Raw genomic sequence first — 24,205 nt, 5'->3', positions numbered from 1 at the left:
CACAAATTAATTCATTACTGTTGGGAATTCACTTCCTGGCCACCAGGAGGAGGTAAAGACACCCCAGCCAAAGCATTGGCTGTATCCTACTTCCCATACTTCCCCAGTCATTCTTTGCCTCTTTCAACTAAGGAGGTTGGCGAAAAAGTGCTCTGAAGAAAATTTGGAATGTAATGAGTAGTTTCCCCTGCAAGATAGGGACTGAGATTATGCTGTGTCCATGTAAACCTCTTTTGGTAGCTGTTAGCTGCTGGATGTCGCAGGGAAACTTATCTGTCCTCCTTCCAGCAATTTATGCTAACACCCCCCCCCACACACACACACCGGGCAACCAGTGTTAATTTACACTGCTTTCCCTTTATTCTCAGGTCCCTATCAGAAGTTGGATAAATCTGTTAAACCTGAAGGGGCTGTGCCTGCCCCACAGCAGAGACCCTGGAGGTAAGTGTATTTTCCTTTTCAGGACTAGGATGACAGGACAACAGTCAAAATGGGTAGGTGCAAGTTGGCATCTTATGCCTCTACAGAGGGTCTGGGGACATGTTATGCTATCCTAGTCTGGATAGTTATTTATTGGGGCATAATGTATCCCAGGAAACTGTTGTGACCTGTCCTGCTCATAATACTCCATTGTTCATAACAGACTTTTTTGGTTTGGACTTTAGGGCTTTTAGCCTTTATTTGGGGCTGGATTGTATGTGGGGGCTGTAGTAATATTGAGGGCAGCTGTGTGAACTTTTAAACCTGTAAATACTGAGCAGTTTAGCTGAGCTGCATGTAATAGACATTTGCTTTTATTTTGGGCTGTGGCGATGATATTTTCTCTTTGTGCACTTTGGCGCTTCTTTGTGGACGTGCTGTTTTCCTTCACTGAAGCGATTGCACTGCATACAGAGACTGACAGCACCATTGAATTTCTCCCGTTAGCTTTTGGTTTGTACTACAAGAGGGAGTTGGCATAGTGCTCTAGCCAGAGCAGGTGTATAGAGGTGTTTTTTTAGTTTTTAATCCTTTGTAAGATAATATTTTTATTTTTAAATGTATTATTGTTGGGGGTCAGCCTAAAGTATGGAGGATAGTGTGGAGATTGGTGGGAATTATTGCCCTGTGTCTTTACTATATAAATGCTTATATTGTGAGGAAGCCCACGTTATCCCTCCTGCACAATTTTGTTCCATATGTGTTTCATCTGTGTTACAATCCAAGCCCAGTGGGTCTGAGTGTTGTAGAAGCATTACTCCTTTAGAGCCCTCTACCTTTCAGGACTGTTGTAAAGGACATGCCTCATCTTTCCCCTCAGTCCCCCTCCCTAAAGGTTTTACAAGAAGTTCCCTGTGGCACAGCTCAGTCTCTCTGGGGGAATATTGTTACCAGGAGACATTGCAGCACAGCTTCAATCAGCTGTTTCTGCTGCGCTGAGTGCCTTACCCATCTCGGGTAAGAGGAAGAGAAAGATTAAGCATGTTTCCTCTGATACAGGATTCTCTTCTGCTATTGAGTCTCCATTGGTCAGTCTATCTCAAGATTCTGATGATGAGCATACCTCATTAGCCTCTGAAGGTGAGATTTATGACTCTTACTCTGCTGCAGACAGATCAGCGGAGTCTAAGGAAACTAATGTCAGATTCAAACTCAAAACACCTTTGTCTGTTACTCAAGGATGTATTATCTACTCTGGAGGTGCCTGATCCAAAACCATCTGAGGAACCTAAGATTCCAAAACTGAGTGTATGATGTTAAACCCAGAGCTCCAGAAGTCTTTCCAGTTTCCGCCCGCATTTCGGACATCATTTTTAAGGAGTGGGAGAAACCTGGGATTCCGTTCTCCTCGTCCTCTAATTTTAAGAAAATGTTCCCAGTTCCTGACTCTAACTTGGAGTTATGGGGTTCCATTCCCAATGTGGATGGAGCTATTTCTACCCTGGCCAAGCAAACTTCTGTTCTACTGGAGGGGTACTTAAGGATATTTCATCAGCTTGGACTACTCTGGCAACCGGCTGCAAGCATTGCGGTGGATGCTGGAGCCGCCACTTATTGGTGCGACTCATTATCAGATATGATTTTGGTGGAGACTTCTTAAGAACAGATTCAGGATCGAATTAAGGCTTTGAAAATAGCCAATTCCTTTATTTGTAATGCTTAACATGCAAGTAATTTGCCATCTGGCTTTGCAATTCTGTTGCAAATTGCTTTGTGGTTAAAGTCCTGGTCAGCAGACATGGTATCTAAGTCCAGACTTCTCTCCTTACCTTTTGAGGGGAAGTCCTTATTTGGGAAGGGCCCGGATTCCACAATTTCCTCAGGATAGGAAGGCTAGATCCAAGGGTCGTCAGTCTTGCAATTTTTTGTTCCTTTCGTACCTCCAAGGGACAGATATCTCTGGGCCCCTCCAAATCGGATCAGCAGAAGAGTGCCTGGAAGCCTAATTAGTCTTGGAACAAGAACAAGCAGTCCAAGAAGCCCCCCTCCGACAATAAGTCAGCATGAAGGGATAGCCCCCGATCAGGGACCAGATCACATAGGGGGCAGACTAGACTTTTTTTCAGGTCGCTTGGATCCATGGGCTGTTGACGTGGTCTCCCAGAGGTACAGGATGGGATTCAAGTCTTGCCTTCCAAGAGGCAGATACCTTCTGTCAAGCATCTCTTCAAACTTTGTAAAGAGATGATTTTCTCAATTGTGTAAAGGACCTATCTTCTCTGGGTGTAATTGGCCCGGTTACCCCCTCAGAGCAGGGCCTAGGATTTTACTCAAACCTTTTTGTGGTCCCCAAGATAGAGGGAGCTTTTCGTCCAATCCTGGACTTAGTGTCACAACAAGTTTCTCAAGGACCCGTCCTTCAAGATGGAGACTATCAGATCCATTCTCCCGTTGGTCCAAGAGGGTCAATTTATGACCACTATAGACCTGAAGGACACATACCTTCATGTTCACAAGGATCATTTTCAGTTCCTACGGTTGCCTTTCTGGACAAACATTTTCAATTTGTAGCCCTGCCATTCGGTCTCCCAGAATCTTTACGAAGGTGCTGGGAGTGCTTCTAGAGGTAGTCAGGGCGTGAGAAATAGCAGTGGCCCCTTACTTTGACGATATCTTGGTTCAGGCTCCATCTTTTCCTTTTCACAAGATCTCACATGGACACTCTTTTGTCTCTCCTTCGAGACCATGGGTAGAAGATAAATCTGGACAAGAGTTCCCTGGTCCCCAACACCAGGGTTGGTTTTCTTGGAACAGTTATAGATTCAGTTTCCATGAAAAATTTCCTGACCGATATGATCCAAACTACTCTTGTCCTGCCTCTCACTTCAATTATCTGGGTGCCCCTCAGTGGCGCAATGCATGGAAGTAGTTGGTCTCATGGTAGCTACCATGGACATTCCTTTTGCTCGCTTTAATCTGCAACCTCTACATCTTTGTATGATCAGACACTGGAACAGAGATCATTCCAATCTATCCCAACAGATCGTTCTGGACAACCACACAAGATAATCTCTCTCCTGGTGGCTCTGTCAGGATCACCTGGCCCAAGGCATGTGTTTTCTGAGACCATCGTGGGAGATTGTGACTATGGACACCAGCCTTCTGGGCTGGGGTGCTGTCTTGGGGCTCTCTGAAGGCCCAGGGAACTTGGTTGCCAGAGGAGTCTTGACTCCCAATCAACATCACATTTCATTCGGACAACATAACATCGGTGGCTTATATCATTCATCAAGGAGGAATAAGATTGAGCGACTAGTTCTGTCTAAAAGAGTTTTTTTCTGACAGAGTTATTGATACTCTGATTCAGGCTTGTAAGCCGGTGACTCGCCAGATGTACCACAAGGTGTGGCGTGCTTACCTCACCTGGTGTGAGGATTGAGGATTCCCTTGGCACAAGGTAAAAGTTCCTCGAATCCACTTGTTTCTCCAAGAAGTTTTGGAAAAAGGTTTGTCTTAGAGTTCTCTAAAGGGACAGATTTCTGCCCTTTCTGTGTTACACAAGAAGTTAGCTAATCTTCCGGACGCTCAGGCCTGTTTTTATACCTGTTGTTCCCCCTTGAGCCTTAATCTGGTTCTTCGTGTTCTTCAGCAAGCTCTGTTAGATCCTTTGCATGCAGTTGATATTAAGCTTCTGTCTTGGAAGGTTTTGTTTTTGTTGGCTATCTTTTCTGCTTGTAAAATTTCAGAATTATCTGCCTTACAGTGTGATCTACCCTATCTGGTTTTCCATGCGGATGAGGCGGTTCTTTGGATCAAGCTGGGTTTTCTTTCTAAGGTGGTCTCTGACCGCAATATCAATCAGGAGATCTTAGTACCTTCTTTTTGCCCTAATTCTTCCTCTCAGAAGAACGTTTGTTGCACAATCTGGATGTGGTGCGTGCCTTGAAATTCTATCTCCATGCTACCAAGTATTTTAAACAATCTTCTTCCTTGTTTGTGGTGTAAGCAGGTAAGCGCAAGGGTCAGAAGGCCAATGCAACTACTCTTTCATTTTGGCTAAGGAGTGTTATTTTTTTTACTTATGAGGAAGCTGGTCAACAGCCTCCCGAGAGGATTGCGGCTCACTCTACTTGTGCTGTGTCCTCTTCTTGGGCTTTTAAGAATTAAGCCTCCATGGAACAAAATTAGGTGGCTACCTGGTCCTCTTTGTATACCTTTTTTCAAAATTTTACAAGTTTGATGTTTTTGGCTCAGCTGAGCCTTCTTTTGGGAGAAAAGTACTTCAAGTGGTGGTACCTTCAAATTAGGTTCACCTGTTGATTCAATCTGTGTCCTCTCTAGCCTGGGTATTCCCAACAGTAATGAATACATTTGTGGACTCTCCTTGTCATTGGAAAGAAAACAGAATTTATGCTTACCTAATAAATTATTTTCTTTCCTGGCATGGAAAGTCCACAAACCCGCCCTGTTCCTTTTTAAGGCTGCATTTTTTCCTAATCTTCAGGCACCTCTATATCCCCTGTGTTTCTCCTACTTTTCCGTCTCCTTGGCTGGATGACTGGGGGAGTATAGGAAGTAGGAGGGATACCTCTTGCTTTTGCTGGGGTGTCTTTGCCGCCTCCTGGTGGCCAAGAAGTGAATTCCCAACAGTAGTGAATGAATTTGTGGACTCTCCATGCCAGGAAAGAAAATAATTTATCAGGTAAGCATAAATTCTGTTGTTATGACATGTAAATATTGCGTAAATGACACAATATATTATTTTTTTTACACTTGGTCCCATCCCCTCTTCAAGATGTCCCATTTTACAGATGCAGATACTCACGAAATCCAAACTATTCCAATCAATTTGGATAAAGAGTTTTATACCTGTTTTTCAGCAGACAATCTAAGATATGCTTCTTTATCTTTAATCATCTAGGCTGTTTGAACTGTGTAGGTTGTATTAATGTAGGTTTAGCTACAGCGGCATATCTATTTACATTAAAATGTCATGTCTGCCAGTTGTGTTATTAGAACAATCTCTTGTAGTGTTATTTAAATATTAATAAAGATTATACTTGAAGACAAATTTACTTAGGAGATATCTTGTTTCATTTCTGTCTTGTATTAACTCTACTATCAGGTGTACAAACAGTATGAGAAGCCTTACTGTGCTTGTCAATGAAATAACAAATATATACCATATGGCTTTTCTCGGTTAACTGCTTCCCAGACAGAAAAGAAATCATCTATAATTGGATCTAAAAGAAAAAGCACTGCATGGGTATAGTTTGGAAAAGCACATCCAATAGTTGGTACTTTTATAGTGAGCTCTCAGTTGCACATAGATGAGTCAGGGCAAGTGGAAATTTTGAGCTTTAAGATAAAGCATACAATTTAAAAAAAAATGTTTTCAATTTACTTCTTTTATAGAACTTATCAAACAAATGCATTCTCATGCTATCCTTTTTTGAAGAAAATAATTAGGCAGCTAGTGTGCAACTGTGCACGTGTCTGGATAACTATTTGGCAGCAGTTTTGCAAGAATGCTTTTGAGCACTAGATGGCAGCAGGATTTGCCCAATGTATAACAGTATTAAAAACATTCTTGCAAAACTGCTGCCAAATAGTATTCTTGATAAGGGCACACTCTTGTGCCTACCTACCTGCTTTTCAACAAAAAAATACCATGAAAACAAAGTAAATTTTATAATAGGAGTAAATTGGAAAGTTGTTTTTTTTCTTCTTTTTTTGTTAGGTAATGTTTCATGTCCCTTAGTAGTAAGAGTATGGAGGTTATGTCAAACTCATTTTGACAGGTGGACACACCCCTTTCTCCTCCCCTAATATTGCCCCTTTCCACTCCCACTTTTACGCCCCCTTTTTATATCAATTTGATATAAAATTGATATAAAAATAAGTTTAAAGGGACACTGAACCCAAATGTTTTCTTTTGTGATTCAGATAGAGCATGACATTTTAAGCAACTTTCTAATTTACTCCTATTATCAAATTTTCTTCATTCTCTTGGTATCTTTATTTGAAATGCAAGAATGTAAGTTTAGATGCCGGCCCATTTTTGGTGAACAACCTGGGTTGTCCTTGCTGATTGGTGGATAAATTCATCCACCAATAAAAAAAGAGCTGTTCAGAGTTCTGAATAAAAAAAAAAGCTTAGATGCCTTCTTTTTCAAATAAAGATAGCAAGAGAAGGAAGAAAAATTTATAATAGGAGTAAATTAGAAAGTTGCTTAAAATTGCATGCTCTATCTGAATCACAAAAGAAAAAAATTGGGTTCAGTGTCCCTTTAATATAAAATTGATATAAAAAAAATTGATAAGAGTTTAATATAAAATTTAGTTGTCATTCTGCCCCATACAAGAGTCCTAAAGATTGTAACAGTATCCCAGGGAACACTAAATTAACGGCCTTTGGTTTTCGGAGCTGCTGGGTGAGCAGGTGCTCCTCCATAGGGCTCTGTGTATTTACATACTTAAAAGAACAAAATTACAGCATACAATTATATTGGGTCTTTAAAGGCTTAAAGGGACAGTATACACTCATTTTCATATAACTGCATGTAATAGACACTACTATAAATAATAAGATGCACAGATACTGATATAAAAATCCAGTATAAAACTGTTTAAAAACTTACTTAGAAGCTGTCAGCTTGGCTCTGTTGAAAAGGTAGCTCGAAAGCCTGCTGCAAGTGGGAAATATCAGACACCCCCCCTCCCCCTTCTTTTGCATATGAAAAGACCCTTTACACAAACAGGAGCAAGCTGGAGAAGGTAACTGACGGTATTCACATAAAACTTTAGGGCTTGGTTAGAAGTCTGAAAATCAGAGCAATATTATTTAAAAATAAGCAAAACTATACATTTATTTTAAAAAACAACTTTATGGGCTATATAAATAGATCATCTACAAAACATTTATGCAAAGAAAAAATGAGTGTATAATGTCCCTTTAACATTCACCAATCCCTATCTGGTGTATTTGTAATTATTTTTTTTGCAAATTTTGCTTGTTTTCTACTGAATCAGATGTGACCCATATGTAAATATTTAACAGCTGTCACCTTTATCTGCATGATCTACTTATATCCTACTTTACAGTTAGTTAGTGCAAATAAGTATCACCTGTGTGTGTGATTTGTGGTAGACTCCTTGTTGACATTACTAACTGTCAGTTGATCTATAGTTTTTCACATGGTAAATAAAATCCTTCGTCAAACATAATATGAATGGATTTTTAACAGCTGTATGCCAACTAGTATTTAATATGCTATTCACCATATTACTCATGCCCATTAAAAAACATTTTTTATATAGTATTTAGTACATATATTTTTAAGCATAGAAAAAAAATACTGATTAGTATAGTTATAATTTTTTGTTTTGTCATCAGGAACTAATCTCTGCTGAGAATACATATTAATTTTATTTATTATGTGTTAAGAAGAGACAAATATATGGACCAAGTAAACTACAAATTAGGAAGGTTTGCCAGCAAAAATGTTTTTTATATTTTTTAAAGAAAGTATTTAAAAATATATTTTTACTAAGTAACACAGGATAAATGTAAAAAAACCACAAATATTTCTACATCTATAAGTGGGAGGTTATCACAATAATATGTTATGTGTTTAATGTCCTCTTAAACACAACTGAAAGCCAGTATAAAGAACCAGAATTATCATTTACATATTCATGGAGGTTTTCACTTGAAGGAGCATATTTGGCGCTGTTAAGGTCGTGTAACTTATTCTCATTTCATATTCTACATGATGTAAGTCTCTTGCCGCATCACAGATTTATCTCCTCATATGAATGATTACGTTTGTGGACTAAAGCCAGGGATAGGCACGGACCAAGGCTGTGGCGGACATTTTACAAAGTACAGACCTTAGTGAAGGACACCAAGGTACATTTCAAATTAAAAACATCATTATATAGTGCTGGGTGTTATTATACAGATGCAGATACCACTGATCCTATATCCAGCCCTCCTCCGCTATACCCATGAGCCAATGTCACTACTGTGTATTTGTATAATAATGGGTGTTATTATACAGATGCAGATACACATCCAGTATTTCACTCAGGCTTTATTTATTCCATAAGTTATCACCCAATATCACTAGCAGTCTCTTGACAAGCCACTAACTTTATTCACACTACATATTTTCCCTTTCCTATTATTCAATCAGAAAGAAAAGGTATACTAAGGTTGTAAATCACAACCTTAGTATATCTTTTCTTTTTAATTAAATAATAGGAAAGGGAAAATATGTAGTACTTAATAATAAACCTCAGGTGCCTGTTAAAGTGCTTTACCTTTGCATATAAAGCTCCAGGGACACAGTGCCAGCTTGCTTCTTGAATCTTCCCTCTCTCTTAGTCTCACTCAGAGTTACTTTCCCGCAACTGAGCGACATCAAGGAGGAGTCAGGACCTGCATTTATCTGCCCTACTCCTCCCTCCCCAATTCAAAATGGCCGGCGGACACTGCAAGAGCCAGTCCCTGACTAAAGCTTAGTAGGCGCATGTGAATAATGACATCATCAAGCAATAACAGAATGAAGGAGCGCATAAACCTAGGGCCATAAAAAGCTGAAACCTTTGCATGATTTGTCAGTGTACATTGATTAAAAATAATACATTTGTTAGTGTGCTTGCACAGAGGTGCTTCTTCGTATATTTTTAGGACTATCTCTACTTTTTGGGATACAAGTATTTAGCTTCCAGCATTTGGTTAACAGTTATAGGCACTACACAACTAAAATTGAGTTATTTTAATTTTTATTAATATCAATATTTTTTCTCTCTCAGAGCCTATATTTTGTCTCCTTTTTAACCAGTTATTTCTGTAACTAATCATTTTAAGGAACTCTTTTTATATTTTTATCTTTTAAGCTCTAGGGCGGTTCTAGTAGATGCTTGATGGTTCTTGGTACCTCCAATTTATAAGGTGTCAAAAGCCATAAATGTTGTGATGTCCTTCTTTTGTACAATATTCAAGCTACATTTGACCCTCCAGTTGTTTTTTATGTGGCGCTCAGAACCACTGAGTATAAAATAGCCATCCTAATTTATTGAAAAAGCAGTTCCACACTTCTCATTAGGTAGTTGAGAGTATGCATTTATACCAAAGGTTAGGTAGTATATATATTTCAATGTATTATTAGTATCTAATACTGACGGTATATCTTTAGCAAGTTTGAGTATAATAAATAGTAAAAAGTACAGTGTGAAAGCGTAGGTTTCAAGTTTTCATTGAATACACTATGTGCTGGAGTCTGGGAGTTATTTTTGAAGCTGCAACTTCTGGTGGCCCTAATATTGAGTGGTGCAGCGTTCCAAAGTGTATAGTAATTTTATCGTTCAGTCTGGTGTCTGGGTGTTGAGCTGTGTGCTCTTTTGGAGATTCTGGAGAACTGCTTTTATGGAATCCTGGTGGTGGGTTGAGGATTCTGTGAACAACTTTCCCCCTATATGACCTATGTTGTGGGGAATCTTAATTATTAAGAGTTTGTCTGCACAATTTGTCAGTGTGTGCTATTGCACTAAGTGCCCGGAGGACAATAAAAAGACTCTCTCTATGCTAAACTAATTATTTAGTGAACAGTATAGTTTTCTGGGACTTTCCTGGTATTTTATATTTTGTATTGTAAATGTAATTGTTTGCAGTGATGCTGCTTTGGATTTACATGTTTTTATTTAAATAAATATGTTTTGGAGTTATAGTTCAGCCTTAGTATATTATACATGCTCTTAAACAGAGCATACATCAACCCTTTAATGAGATCAAGATGGAATCCTAGTAAACAAGTCCCTTGTTCAAGGTGCAATTTACTACATTGTTTCTGGCAATGCCCCAAGATTAAAAAATGATGGGCTAGTATAAACTTCTGGCTCAATAAATTCCTAATGGTGAAATTTTCTATTACTAAATATCATGTTGTTTTTCTCTGCAATGACTCCTCTATCCAAAATAGAGATCTAATTAACACAGCTATTTTCATTACTAGACAGTTAATACTCAGGTCTTGAAAGGATAAAGATGCACCAAGGTTTTGTTTTTTTCTAAAAGAAATTAGACTCCAAATAGCCTTGGAGCAATATGACATATTATTCTGTGCCGAGAACAGGGTGAAAAGTTCCTTCAAAAATGGGATTGAATGATTATGTCTCTCCCTTTGGAAACTCAACTTCAACTTTTGTATCCTCTAAGGCATTCCATTGACTTCATGTCTTTGTTACTTGCATCTTCATGGTACCCATTAGAATGGAAAAATTGACTTTGATATTGTAAGACTGGATGCAATAGATAAGGGGAGGGTAAGGATGAGGATCAAGAGGAGAGAGGAAGGAAGCAAGGAAGAAAGAAAAAATGGGGGAAATGTATTTATTTATTTATATATATATATATATATATATATATATATATATATATATATATATATATATTATTTTTTTTTGTCTTGCTTTGGTTTTGTGTTTGTGGTTCTTGATTTGGGGTTACTTGTTGTATTAGAATAAAGAAAAATCCAACACTGGGCACATATGGAAGTTGGATTACTCTTATAGCGGATCCGATACATGTAATTCGATAGAGTTTGATTCAGCTGAATTTGAGTGCTAGGTGCACAACGTGCCTTTATTTGTTTATGCTATTAATTGCATCTTGGTTTTTTTATTGCTGTTGATGAACTATTTTTTCTTTTTTTCTTGCATCTATGTACTAATGTGCCCTCTGTTCATTACAAATAAACAAGAAAAAAAAAGAAAGATATATAGGGCTAGATTACAAGCGATATCAGGATTTCGCGATCGTTTGCACACAGGTTAAATTATACTCTTATTTCAAGTTGAAAGTAAATGCGAAATAAGAATGAAAAAGGCAGCCAAAGGGCTTTAACATTGAGATACATATACATGTCTAAAGATGGATATGTATGTATGTGTGTGTATGTATGTATATATACATTTATAAATGTATACATATGTATTTTTATATGTCAATATATGTATTTACAGACATACATACACATATAAATACATATGTACACACATATAGACATATATATATATATATATATATATATATATATGTCTATAAGTGCATTGGAGCCCTTTGCAGTTACATAAATGAAAACATGTAAATAGTATTTATGCAATATTCATGCCAATATATATATATATATATATATATATATATATATACTGTGTGTGTGTGTGTGTGTGTGTATATATATATATTATATATATATATATATATATATATATATATATATATATAGGTGTAGATATATATATATATATCTATAGTACCAAAATACCATCAGATATATATATATATATATATATATATATATATATATATATATATATATATATATATATAAATAGGACATATTCTGCTATGTGCATAACATTGGAATGTGATAAATATTTTGAAGTGTGGGAGGTTCTATATATATATATATATATATATATATGTAGCCATTGTAAAACTATTCTTCAAAAAAACTTGTGTTTCTTGTGTTTCTTTTGCAGTACTACAGCTGTGCTTCCTTGGGTAACATTGCAGCAAATCCAGAGCACCACAAGGCCATGTTAGAGATTGGCGACCGATTCCTCCTCAGGATGCTGCTCTCTCTGATGTCTTCCTCTGTACAAAAGGTGACATTAAAAATGGTGTTACAGAACACTGTGTAAAAAGTCATTGTTTTTCAGTCTAAACTTGTCTGGATTTATTGCTGAGAATAGTAATGTAAACTTGCAGTAAAGAGTTTAACCATAGTTAATTAAGTAGAATTGTATTATATATATATATATATATATATATATATATATATATATATATATATATATATATATATATATATTTTTTTTTTTTTTTTTAAAACAACCAGCATACAACACGGCAGGAACATAAAAAAAGTAAACAAAGTACTCCTTTTTAGAAGTCTCAGTGTATATTAAAGTAACAATGTGCTATATTAGACATAAAAATACATATAACTGCAATAGTTAATCTGACAATTACAAAAACTCCCAATACCAAAAGTGTTTTAGAACAACAGAAAGAAAGTTAAGAAATAGGAATGCAAATGGTAAACTGGAGGTAAATTGTTTTCAGTTGTAATATCAAATAGATTTTTTAATTTATGTTGCTAAACAAAATTCCAGTATAGAAATGCATATAGGATCTAACAGACAGTTATCAGTCACATAACCATAGCTATGCAGGTACTGAGACATAGCGGGTTTCCATAGTGATTATCAACCAGTGTCCTAGTTTCTAATTTTACCTCAAAAGTTTGTCAAAAATATATTTTAACTAGTGTTTTATTTTGTCTGCTACATAGTTCATTTAAGCAGTGAGTCATGAAAGCAAAATAAATAATGAAAGCATACTGCAAAGTAGTAATATTAGACATAGCTAAACATTTTGTATTCAAATAACTCTTCTGGTTGCAGGCTTGTATGAGTGAGTCTTCATAACAAGGGATCTGAGGATATTTATTTATACAACATTAATTTCATAAAGGAAGATATATAGAATTAAACTACACTACACTAGACACTACTATAAAGAATAAGATGCACAGATACTGATATAAAAATCCAGTAGAAAACTGTTTAAAAACTTACTTAGAAGCTCTCAGTTTAGCTCTGTTGAAAAAGTAGCTGGAAAGCCCTCTGCAAGTGGCAAATAAGACACTCCCCCCTCCCCCTTCTTTTGCATATGAAAAGACCCTTTACACAAACAGGAGCAAGCTGGATTAGGTAGCTGACGGTATTCTCATAAAACTTTGGGGCTTGGTTAGGAATCTGAAAATAAGAGCAATGTTATTTAAAAATAGGACAAACTATACATTTAAAAAAAACAAAAAAAACAAACTTTATGGGCTATATAAATAGATCTACAAAACATTTATGCAAAGAAAAAAAATGAGTGTATAATGTCCCTTTAAAGGTGCAAGGTAAGCTCTCATTGGTTGATAATGTTTAGTTAGTAGTGGAAGCATGTTATATATGTGCAGGCGCAATGGAATCGAGAAGTTGAGCTCTTGTTAGAAAGATTATGTACTTCTAAACATTCCAATTTAACACACTAGACCTACCTAAGATTTTGATTGGTCAAAAACTACAAAGTAGGGGTATGTTCTGGTGATTGATTTTACTAGTGGCCTATTGTGAGGCAATATTATTATTAAAGTGCGTATAAGAGATGTGTATCTTTGGCTTAGAGTAACACATACGTGTTAAAAACCAAAAGGGTACTTCATTGATTGTAGAGGTATGTTATAGTATACGTTGAGTAATACTAGTTATAACAAGATTATTAATAAATAACTTTCTCTTGTTAAGTGTATCCAGTCCACGGATCATCCATTACTTATGGGATATTCTCCTTCCCAACAGGAAGTTGCAAGAGTCCACCCACAGCAGAGCTGCTATATAGCTCCTCCCCTAACTGCCATAACCAGTCATTCTCTTGAAAGCTCTCAACATAGCTGGAGGTAGTAAGAGGAAAGTGGTGTAAGATAGTTAGTTAGTTTTTTCTTCAATCAAAAGTTTATTGTTTTTAAATGGTACCGGAGTGTACTATTTTACCTCAGGCAGCATTTAGAAGAAGAATCTGCCTGCGTGTTTCTATGATCTTAGCAGAAGTAACTAAGATCCACTGCTGTTCTCAAATATGTCTGAAGAGTGAGGTAACTTCAGAGGGGGAATGGCGTGCAGGTTATCCTGCTATAAGGTATGTGCAGTTATATGTTTTTCTAGGGATGGAATTGCTAGAAAATGCTGCTGATACCGGATTAATGTAAGTTAAGCCTAAATACAGTGATTTAATAGCGACTAGTATCAGTCTTACTATCAGAGTTATATACTCTTATAAATTTGCAATATAAAACGTTTGCTGGCATGTTTAATCGTTTTTATATATGCTTTGGTGATAAAACTTTATTGGGGCCTAGTTTTTTTCCACATGGCTGGCTTAGATTTTGCTTAGAAACAGACTAGGCTTTCCACTGTTGTAATATGAGTGGGAGGGGCCTATTTTCGTTTTTTTTTTGCACAGTTAAAATTACAAAATTAATCATCCAGCTTCCCTCAGCAGTCCCATGAATACCATAGGACATCTCTAAAGGGCTAAAAAGGCTTCCGAAATCGTTTATGGGGAAGGTATAACACAGCACAGCTGTGACAGTTTGTTGTGTCTGTTAAAAAACGTCTGTCGTTTTTTTGATCTGTGTTTTGCATTAAGGGGTTAATCATCCATTTGCAAGTGGGTGCAATGCTCTGTTAACTTATTACATATACTGTAAAAATTTCGTTTAATTTACTGCCTTTTTTCACTGTTTTTCACTGTTTTTCAAATTTTGACAAAATTTGTTTCTCTTAAAGGCACAGTAACGTTTTTTATATTTGCTTGTTAACTTGATTTAAAGTGTTTTCCAAGCTTACTAATCTCATTACTAGTCTGTACAAACATGTCTGACATAGAGGAAACTCCTTGTTCATTATGTTTTTAAGCCATGGTGGAACCCCATCTTAGAATGTGTACCAAATGTACTGATTTCATGTTAAGCAATAAAGATCATTTTTTTGTTTTTAAAAAATTATCACCAGAGGATTCTGTCGAGGGGGAAGTTATGCCGACTAACTTTCCCCACGTGTCAGACCCTTTGACTCCCGCTTCGGGGACTCACGCTCAAATGGCGCCAAGTACATCAAGGGCGCCCATAGCGTTTATTTTACCAGAGGATTCTGTCGAGGGGGAAGTTATGCCGACTAACTCTCCCCACGTGTCAGACTCTTCGACTCCCGCTTCAGGGATTCACGCTCAAATGGCGCCAAGTACATCAAGGGCGCCCATAGCGTTTATTTTACAAGACATGGCGAAAGTTATGAATAATACTCTGGCAGCGGTATTAGTCAGACTACCTGAAATTAAAAGAAAGCAAGATAGCTCTGGGGGTAGATACAGAGCATACAGATGCTTTAAGAACCATGTCTGATACTGCCTCACAATATGCAGAAGCTGAGGGGAGCTTCAGTCTGTGGGTGATATTTTTGACTCAGGGAAGATGATTTAACCTGATTCCGATATTTCTACATTTAAAATTTATGCTTGAGATCCTCCACTTGTTGCTCAGGGAGGTTTTAGCTGCTCTGAATGACTGTTACAATCACAGTGCCAGAGAAATTGTGTAGACTGAATAAATACTATGCAGTGCCGGTGTGTACTGATGTTTTTCCAATACCTAAAGAGGTTTACAGAAATTATTAATAAGGAATGGGATAGACCAAGTGTGCCGTTCTCTTCCCCTCCTATTTTTAGAAAAATGTTTCTAATAGATGCCACCACACGGGACTTATGGCAGACAGTTCCTAAGGTGGAGAGAAGAGTTTCTACTCTAGCTAAGCATACCACTACCCCTGGCGAGGACAGTTGTGCTTTTTTAGATCCAATAGATAAAAAATGTTTATTCAACAAGGTTTTATCCTGCAGCCCCTTGCATGCATTGCTCCTGTCACTGCTGCTGCGGCGTTCTGGTTTAAGTCTCTGGATGAGGCTTTACAGGTAGCGACTCCATTGGATGAATATAATTGACAAGCTTAGAGCACTTAAGCTAGCCAATTCCTTTGTTTCTGATGCCTTTGTTCATTTGAATAAACTAACGGCTAAGAATTCTGTTTTTTACTATACTGGCGCGCAGAGCGCTATGGCTTATATCATGGTCAGCTGTCGTGACTTTAATAAATAAGCTGCTTAACTTCCCTTCAAGGGACAGACCCTATTCGGGCCTGGTTTGAAGGAGATTATTGCTTATATCACTGGAGGAAAAGGTCATGCCCTTCCTCAGGACAGGTCCAAATCAAGGGCCAAAAAGGTCTAATTTTCGTGCCTTTCGAAACTTCAAGGCAGGTGTGGCATCAACTTCCTCTAAGGCAAAACAAGAGGGAACTTTTGCTCAGTCCAAGACGGTCTGGAGACAACCGGACCTGGAACAAAGATAAGCAGACCAAGGAGCCTGCTGCTGCCTCTAAGACAGCATGAAGAAACGGACCCCTATCCGGTAACGGATCCTATAGGGGGCAGACTTTCATTCTTCGCCCAGGCGTGGGCAAGAGATGCCCAGGATCCCTGGGAATTGGAAATTATATCCCAGAGATATCTTCTGGATTTCAAAGCTTCCCCCCCCAAAAAAAGGGGAGATTTCGCCTTTCACAATTATCTGCAAACCAGATAAAGAAAGAGACATTCTTGCATTGTGTACGTGACCCATCCAGTTCCAAGAGAGGAACAGGGACATAGTTTTCCTCAAATCTGTTTGTGGTTCCCAAGGAAAGGGAACCTTCAGACCTATTTTGGATCTAAAGATCTTAAACAAATTCCTTAGAATTCCATCATTTAAGATGGAAACTATTCGTACCATCTTAACTATGATCCAGGAGAGTCAATAGAGGACTACAATGGATTTGAAGGATGCTTATCCTCACTTTATGATGCATAAAGATCACCATCGTTTTTCAGGTTTGCCTTTCTAGACAGGCATTACCAGTTTGTAGCTCTTTCCTTTGGGTTAACTACAGACCCAAGAATCTTTATGGAGGTTCTGGGGTCACTTTGGCGGTCCTTAGGCTGCAGGGCATAGAAGTGGCCCCTTATTTAGACGACATCCTGATACAGGCGTCAAACATCCAAATTGCCAAGTCTCATACGGACGTAGTGCTGGCATTTCTGAGATCGCATGGGTGGAAAGTGCCCAAGGAAAGAGTTCTCTATCCCCAATCTCAAGGGTTTCCTTCCTAGGGACTCTGAAAGATTCTGTAGAAATGAAAATTTACCTGACGGAGTTCGGGTTGTCAAAGTTTCTAAATTTCTGCCGTGTTCTTCATTCCATCCGCGCCCTTCGGTGGCTCGGTACATGAATGTAATCGGCTTAATGGTAGCGGCAAGGGACATAGTACCGTTTGCACGCCTACATTTCAGACCGCTGCAACTATGCATGCTCAGTCAATGGAACGGGGATTACACAGATTTGTCCCCCGGTTAAATCTGGAACAAGAGGCCAGAGATTCTCTTCTCTGGTGGTTATCTCGGGTCCATCTGTCCAAGGGTATGACCTTCCGCAGGTCAGATGGGACAATTGTTACAACAGATGCCAGCCTTTTAGGTTGGGATACAGTCTGGAACTCCCTGAAGGCTCAGGGATAGTGGACTCAGGAGGAGATCCTCCTTCTAATAAATATTCTGGAACTGGGAGCGATATTCCATGCTCTTCAGGCTTACCTCAGTTAGCAACTCTGAGGTACATCAGATTTCAGTCGGACAATATCACGACTGTGGCTTACATCAACCATCAAGGGGGAACAGAAGTTCCCTAGCGATGTTAGAAGTCTTAAAATAATTCACTGGACAGAGACTCACTCTTGTCTATCAGCTATCCATATCCCAGGTGTTGAGAACTGGGATGCGGATTTTCTAAGTCTTCAGACTTTTCATCCGGGGGAGTGGGAATTCCCTCCGGAGGTGTTTGCACAAGATCAAGCAGGAGAGTGCTTTGGTGTTTTTGACAGCGCCTGCGTGGCCACGCAGGACCTGGTATGCAGATCTGGTGGACATATCATCCTTTCCACCATGGTCTCTGCTTCTGAGACAGGACCCTCTACCTCAGGGTCCTTTCAACCATCTAAATTTAACTTTTCTGAGATGGACTGCCTGGAGACTGAACGCTTGATGTTATCAAAGCATGGCTTCTCCGAGTCAGTCATTGATACCTTAATACAGGCATGAAAGCCTGTCACTAGGAAAATTTAACATAGATATGGCATAAATATCTTATTGGTATGAATCCAAGGGTTACTCATGGAGTAAAGTCAGGATTCCCAGGATACTATCTTTTCTCCAAGATGATTTTGAGAAAAGGGTTGTCAGCTAGTTCCTTAAAAGGACAGATTTCTACTCTGTCTATTCTTTTGCACAAGCGTCTGGCAGATACTCCAGACGTTCAGGCATTTTGTCAGGCTCTGGTTAGATCCAAGCCTGTGTTTAAACCTGTTGCTCCGCCATGGAGCTTAAACCTGATTATTAAGGTTCTTCAAGGAGTTCCGTTTGAACCTCTTCATTCCATAGATATCAAACTTTTTATCTTGGAAAGTTCCTTTTTGGTAGCTATTTCCTCGACTCGTAGAGTCTCCGAGTTATCTGCTTTACAATGTGATTCTCCTTATCTGGTCCGCCGTACGGATAAGGTAATCCTGCGTATCAAACCTGGGTTTTTTACCTAAGGTGGTATCTAACAAGACTATCACTCAAGAGAGTGTTGTTCCATTCTTGTATCCTAATCCTTCTTCAAAGAAGGAACGTCTATTACACAATTGGAACGAGTTTCGTGCTTTAAAGTTTTTGCTTACAAGCTACTTCAGATTTTCATCAAACATTTACTTTGTTTGTTGTCTACTCTGGACAGAGGAGAGGTCAAAAGACTTCAGCAACCTCTCTTTCTTTTTGGTTAAAAAGCATAATTCGTTTAGCTTATGAGACTGCTGGACAGCAGCCTCCTGAAGGGATTACAGCTCATTCTACTAGAGCTGTGGCTTTCACTTGGGCCTTTTTAAAATGAGGCTTCTGTTGAACAGATTTACAAGACGGCGTCTTGGTCTGCGCTTCATACTTTGCTTCTTCGGAGGCTATTTTTGGGAGAAGGTTTTTTTTTTTCGTGCAGTGTTACCTTCCGCTTAAGTACCTGCCTTGTCCCTCCCTTCATCCGTGTACTTTAGCTTTGGTATTGGTATCCCACAAGTAATGGATGATCCGTGGACTGGATACACTTAACAAGAGAAAACATAATTTATGCTTACCTGATAAATTTATTTCTCTTGTAGTGTATCCAGTCCACGGCCCGCCCTGTCATTTTAAGGCAGGTATTTTTTTCATTTAAACTACAGTCACCACTGCACCCTATGGTTTTTCCTTTCTCTGCATGTTTTCGGTCCAATGACTGGTTATGGCAGTTAGGGGAGGAGCTATATAGCAGCTCTGCTGTGGGTGGACTCTTGCATCTTCCTGTTGGGAAGGAGAATATCCCATAAGTAATGGATGATCCGTGGACTGGATACACTACAAGAGAAATAAATTTATCAGGTAAGCATAAATTATGTTTTTTTTTATATAGGTGTTTAAGCTGGTCCTATACAGGCCTGGAATCCTCAACCTCAATTAATGGATAACGCTGCTTGGACTGGTGGTAGAATATAGGGAAGAATTTTACTAGGCCTTTTTTTTTTTTTTTTTTTTTTTTGAGGAGAACAGAGCAGGGTTTAAATACATAAGTGGGATTTGACCTGCCGGTTAGTTTTGCATGTGATGATAGTAGGGACAAAATATAATTTATTGTAAGGGGTTTAAAAAAAAAAAAAAAGTCCCCGGATTTCATTTAAAAAATCTAGTTACCTTACTCTTGGGTCTTCATATTATTCAGGTTAACTATATACTGTATGTAACAAGTAAAAACACACAGAACCGCTCTAGATTCAGGCTTGATCTTCCATCATATGAGCGTAATGACGGGTAGGTACTGAATCAATGCAACTACGGGTAGTTAAGTGTTAAAAAATTGTTAGTAACAGTGCACATCCAACGGCTGAGCAAGCCGTAAATACAAAAATGAAAAAAGCAGCTTAAATATAAAATATACAAATTTATTGGAAAATACTTTAAAAAATACAAATATCTGGAGGAAAGGAGACCTCAGATATTTGTACCACTTATAGCTGGAGGGGGACACTTCACGATAGGGAACCGTGAATAAGCATACACTTCTAGTGTCTATCAAGTTTCATCCTCCCCCAGCTCTCCAGACTAATATTTCCACAATAACATAACTCTCTGAGGCAGATTGAATCCATTTTTGAGGTAAGATCCAGATCCTGCTTGTATGCCCTGTAGTAAGAGGATAATACAGCAGTCTAAGTTCTACTGACAACCTTGGATTAACGGGGGGTCCCGAGGACTCAATTTAGGCTGCCGCCAGAGGCCTTCGCAGGCTGGATCCAGATCCAACAATCACATACACATCAATCCTGGTGATAATCTGTTTGTCAAAGCGTAAATTGGTAGTAGATATTAGAATTACCTCGGGATGGTGTGATAAGCAAGCAATAATCGTCAGATTAGCTTTATCATGCAGGAGCTCCACATATTGCATTCTGTCTTGAATGCTGCCTGGACACGTCCCCCCCAAAAAAGTATTTTTTAATTTTATAATGGCAGCATGCTCCATCATTGAGACATATATGAAAAACACATCACCATACACTCAGCATAGTTAAAAAAAAAACACACAAAACAAACGGTAGAATGCCCCAAAAGAGTTAATGTTGAAGTCTTAACTATCCAGATCAGAGCTGCAACACCCTGCTGCACTAGACCTTATCCATATAGTCAATGTCTAGGCAGGGATCACTTGGAGATCTATGCAGTCTGAAAAGTAAAACTGTTGTGAAATGGAAAAAAAGCAAAGCTATATGACATAAGCAGTTCCGTAAAAACTGTCAAGCAAGAGCATAGGCTTAAATGTGCAAAGTCAAGCAAAATTCATAGTAGCAAAGCATGAAGAAAAGCAGTAATTTCCATCATACACATATTACAAAGTAAAGCCAGTCCGCATAGAGTAAGTTAGCATCCATAACAGTATCATACAGTGTAGCAGAAAATATACAGTCACATATCATGTAGAAGCTACTGCTGAACATAAGATGTACATCCACTCACATTCATCTCTGTCCGTTTGAGGCTTAAAGTGATTAAAACTTGACCGCCATAGCCACATCGGCTTAGTCTGCTGTCCCGCGAGACTGGCGTAAGATTTTCAGAGGGGTGTGCGCGTTTCATCCTATAGCGTTATCATGGGGCTTCATCAGGGTGCTAAGTCATGGTAACAAATAGACTTTGAAAGGTCATAAACGTTAAATCGCATTCCCCCCCACAGATGTCAATGGAGTGAGAAAAGTTGAAAAAAAAGACCCATAAGTCGCGCAAACATAATTGCTGTTATTTAAAAGCGCAACATAAGAAGATAATATTGCATATTTAATTATCCAATGTTGTGCACATAGCAGAATATTTTATATATTTAAATATCTCTTTAAGACTAAATAGATCGGATGGATTTTTGCACAAATATATATATATATAGGAATATCTGTTTAAAAACATAGAACATATTCTAATGTGTGCAGAACATTGAAATATAACATTGTAAAATATTTACATTAAATGCACAGTATAACACTTTATTAAAATATGAATATTGCATTAATATGATTTTTTTCATGTTTTCATCTACTTGACTGCAAAGAGGTTCAAAGCACATATATATATATATATATATATATATATATATATATATATATATACACATATGTGTTTATGTGTGTATATGTATTTACAGATATATGTACACATATACATACATACCTACACACATATTTAGACATGTATATGTATGTATCTCTGTTAAAGCCCTTTGCAGTCATTTTTTTTCCTAACAACTGAGACTTCATATCTTTGAGCCCTTATAACTTTTTATTGCATTTTTTGTTGTTTATTGTATTAGTGTTATTATGAATGTAACTGTACTTTTAAATGTATTTTTTTATTTGAGCGTAATAGTTAACCAGAGCTTTGAAGTCACGGTATTCATTCTAGCATAAATCGCGATTGTAATCACGCATTTACATTTACTTTCAACTTGTAATACAAGCGGAATTTAACTTGCGTGCAAAGTTAAACCTGACCTCGCTCGCGCACAAACAAAATTCTACTTGTAATTTAGTTTTAAATTAGACTCTAAAACCCACCTACCATTTAAACGTCATAGTACAGGTACAAAACCCAGTGGGACTGGAATAGTTTGGATTTTGGAATTAGTGTATATTTGCATTTGTAAAATAATACAGCTTAGGGAGGAGAAGGGACAAAGAGTAAACAACAATATCATATGTCATTTAGGCAATATATACCTGTCATAACACAGCTTATACATGTAACCTAAAGGTAGTTGGTATTATTTATAAAAAAGTTATAACAATGATATAATCAGAAAGATAATACTGTTATCAGGAAGGTAATAGTGGTTATTTTAAATAAATATAGAATATCAGTTCCATTTTAGGACACAAAAACCAAACCAAAGTAGCAAGTAGAGAAGACTGCAACTTAATGACAGGGAACATTTTAAATTTACTATAATTATATAATAAAAAAATATTAATTCTGGATTTGGGGATTTGTATCTGTACCATATTATGAGGAACATTACTACTTTTTCCTCAACCCATAGATGTTTGATTTTAATTTGCATTAAATAATTGTGTTTCCAGAATTAAATATTTAAAAATAATTTAAAAAAAATAAAATCGCTGCAGCTAACTATATACACATTATTTAATGGTATTAATTTTATTTTTTATTTTCTTTACAGGTCTGCAGCCAGGCGTGTCTCTGTTTGAATAACCTAGCTTCAAGTGGTAAGAAATTCCTATTTTGATTTTAACTGACGCTTGCCCATTTCATGCATTATATATGATACAATTTGCATTTCTATGTAAATCACTAATTTGTGTATAATTTGAATGACTCAGAACAGGTGTATTAATATAAAACACAATGTTATGTGTATATACTCTTGGAAGATAAAGTCTGAGTAATATTTAACCATATACAGGTACAAGACCCTTTATCCAAACTGCTTGGGACCGGAAAAGTTTTGAATTTTGGAATATTTAAGTATTTACATCTGCAAAATGGTCCGGTTTAAAGAGGGGATGGGACTAAGTGTAAATAACAATATCTTATGTCATTTAGGCAATATGTACATGTCATAATATAGTTTATACACGTAACATAAAGGTAGTTTTAAATAATCTTTAATACTTTTGTATACATAGTACAACACTGTAATCAGAAAGGTAACATTTGTTTTAAATAAATATAGATTTTTATTTGCATTTTAGACCACACAAACCAAACCAAAGACCCAGGCAGAGAAGATTATCACTAATAATAATTTTATTTAAAATAAATTAATCAAAAAGTATGGAATTTGGAATCATTCTGGATTTTGGAATTTTTTATTTGGGAATTTGTATCTGTAATTCATTTCACAATGTTTCTGCTGTCTCCAACTTGTTGACAAGGCTTCACATCTTGTCTCTAGGTGAAGTACGAGCTCACCTCCTGTCTACAGATATCATGCCCCTGTTGCTTTCATTACTTAATTCCAGCAATAAAGAGGTCCGGCAAGCATCAATCACTCTGCTATGCACCATGTCACATCCTCCGGCAAACATGGTAATTATGTGTACTTTACTGTTAGTGTAAACTTTATGAAATCTAACCTAGCAAAAACAAACCAGACCTTATAAGAAAAAATGATAAATTCTTTCCTGAAGTGCACCTGAGGAGTTATCTTGCTTCTGCCCTATGTAGTAATTAGCAATGTTTTGTGTGTCTTGCTTGGTCATCTACCATTTTGTTTTTTTTTCTTAAACAAGCTTTATTCAATTCATTCTACAAACCGCGCAATAACATCAATGAGCATATCCAGTATTACCCAGTATTCAAGCCAAACAGTAGTAAGCAGTGTACATATGTCCAAAGGAACATGGGCAGCATGTTAGTCCGGGTGCTCAAATCCAGTACTTCACAGTCTTTATTGTTAACTCTTCTTTTGTATAGTCTTCTTCAAATATCATTGTAATCTTAAAAACA

At 37.4% G+C, this 24,205-nt stretch overlaps 1 protein-coding gene across 1 annotated transcript in view; it reads left to right on the top strand.

Annotated features, from left to right (window-relative positions):
• Positions 1–24,205, top strand: part of LOC128656756 (uncharacterized) — a 141,955-nt gene that overhangs the window by 81,527 nt on the left and 36,223 nt on the right. Inside the window, exons 7-9 of the mRNA XM_053710891.1 lie at positions 11,968–12,093; positions 22,917–22,962; positions 23,652–23,785. Coding sequence (XP_053566866.1) covers positions 11,968–12,093; positions 22,917–22,962; positions 23,652–23,785 — 306 coding nt within the window. The remainder of the gene's footprint in view (positions 1–11,967; positions 12,094–22,916; positions 22,963–23,651; positions 23,786–24,205) is intronic.

This window comes from Bombina bombina, chromosome 4, assembly GCF_027579735.1.
Source record: "Bombina bombina isolate aBomBom1 chromosome 4, aBomBom1.pri, whole genome shotgun sequence".
Lineage (NCBI taxonomy): Eukaryota > Metazoa > Chordata > Amphibia > Anura > Bombinatoridae > Bombina > Bombina bombina.
The sequence above is the reverse complement of the archived record's forward strand: the minus strand, read 5'-3'. Positions and strand labels throughout refer to the sequence as shown.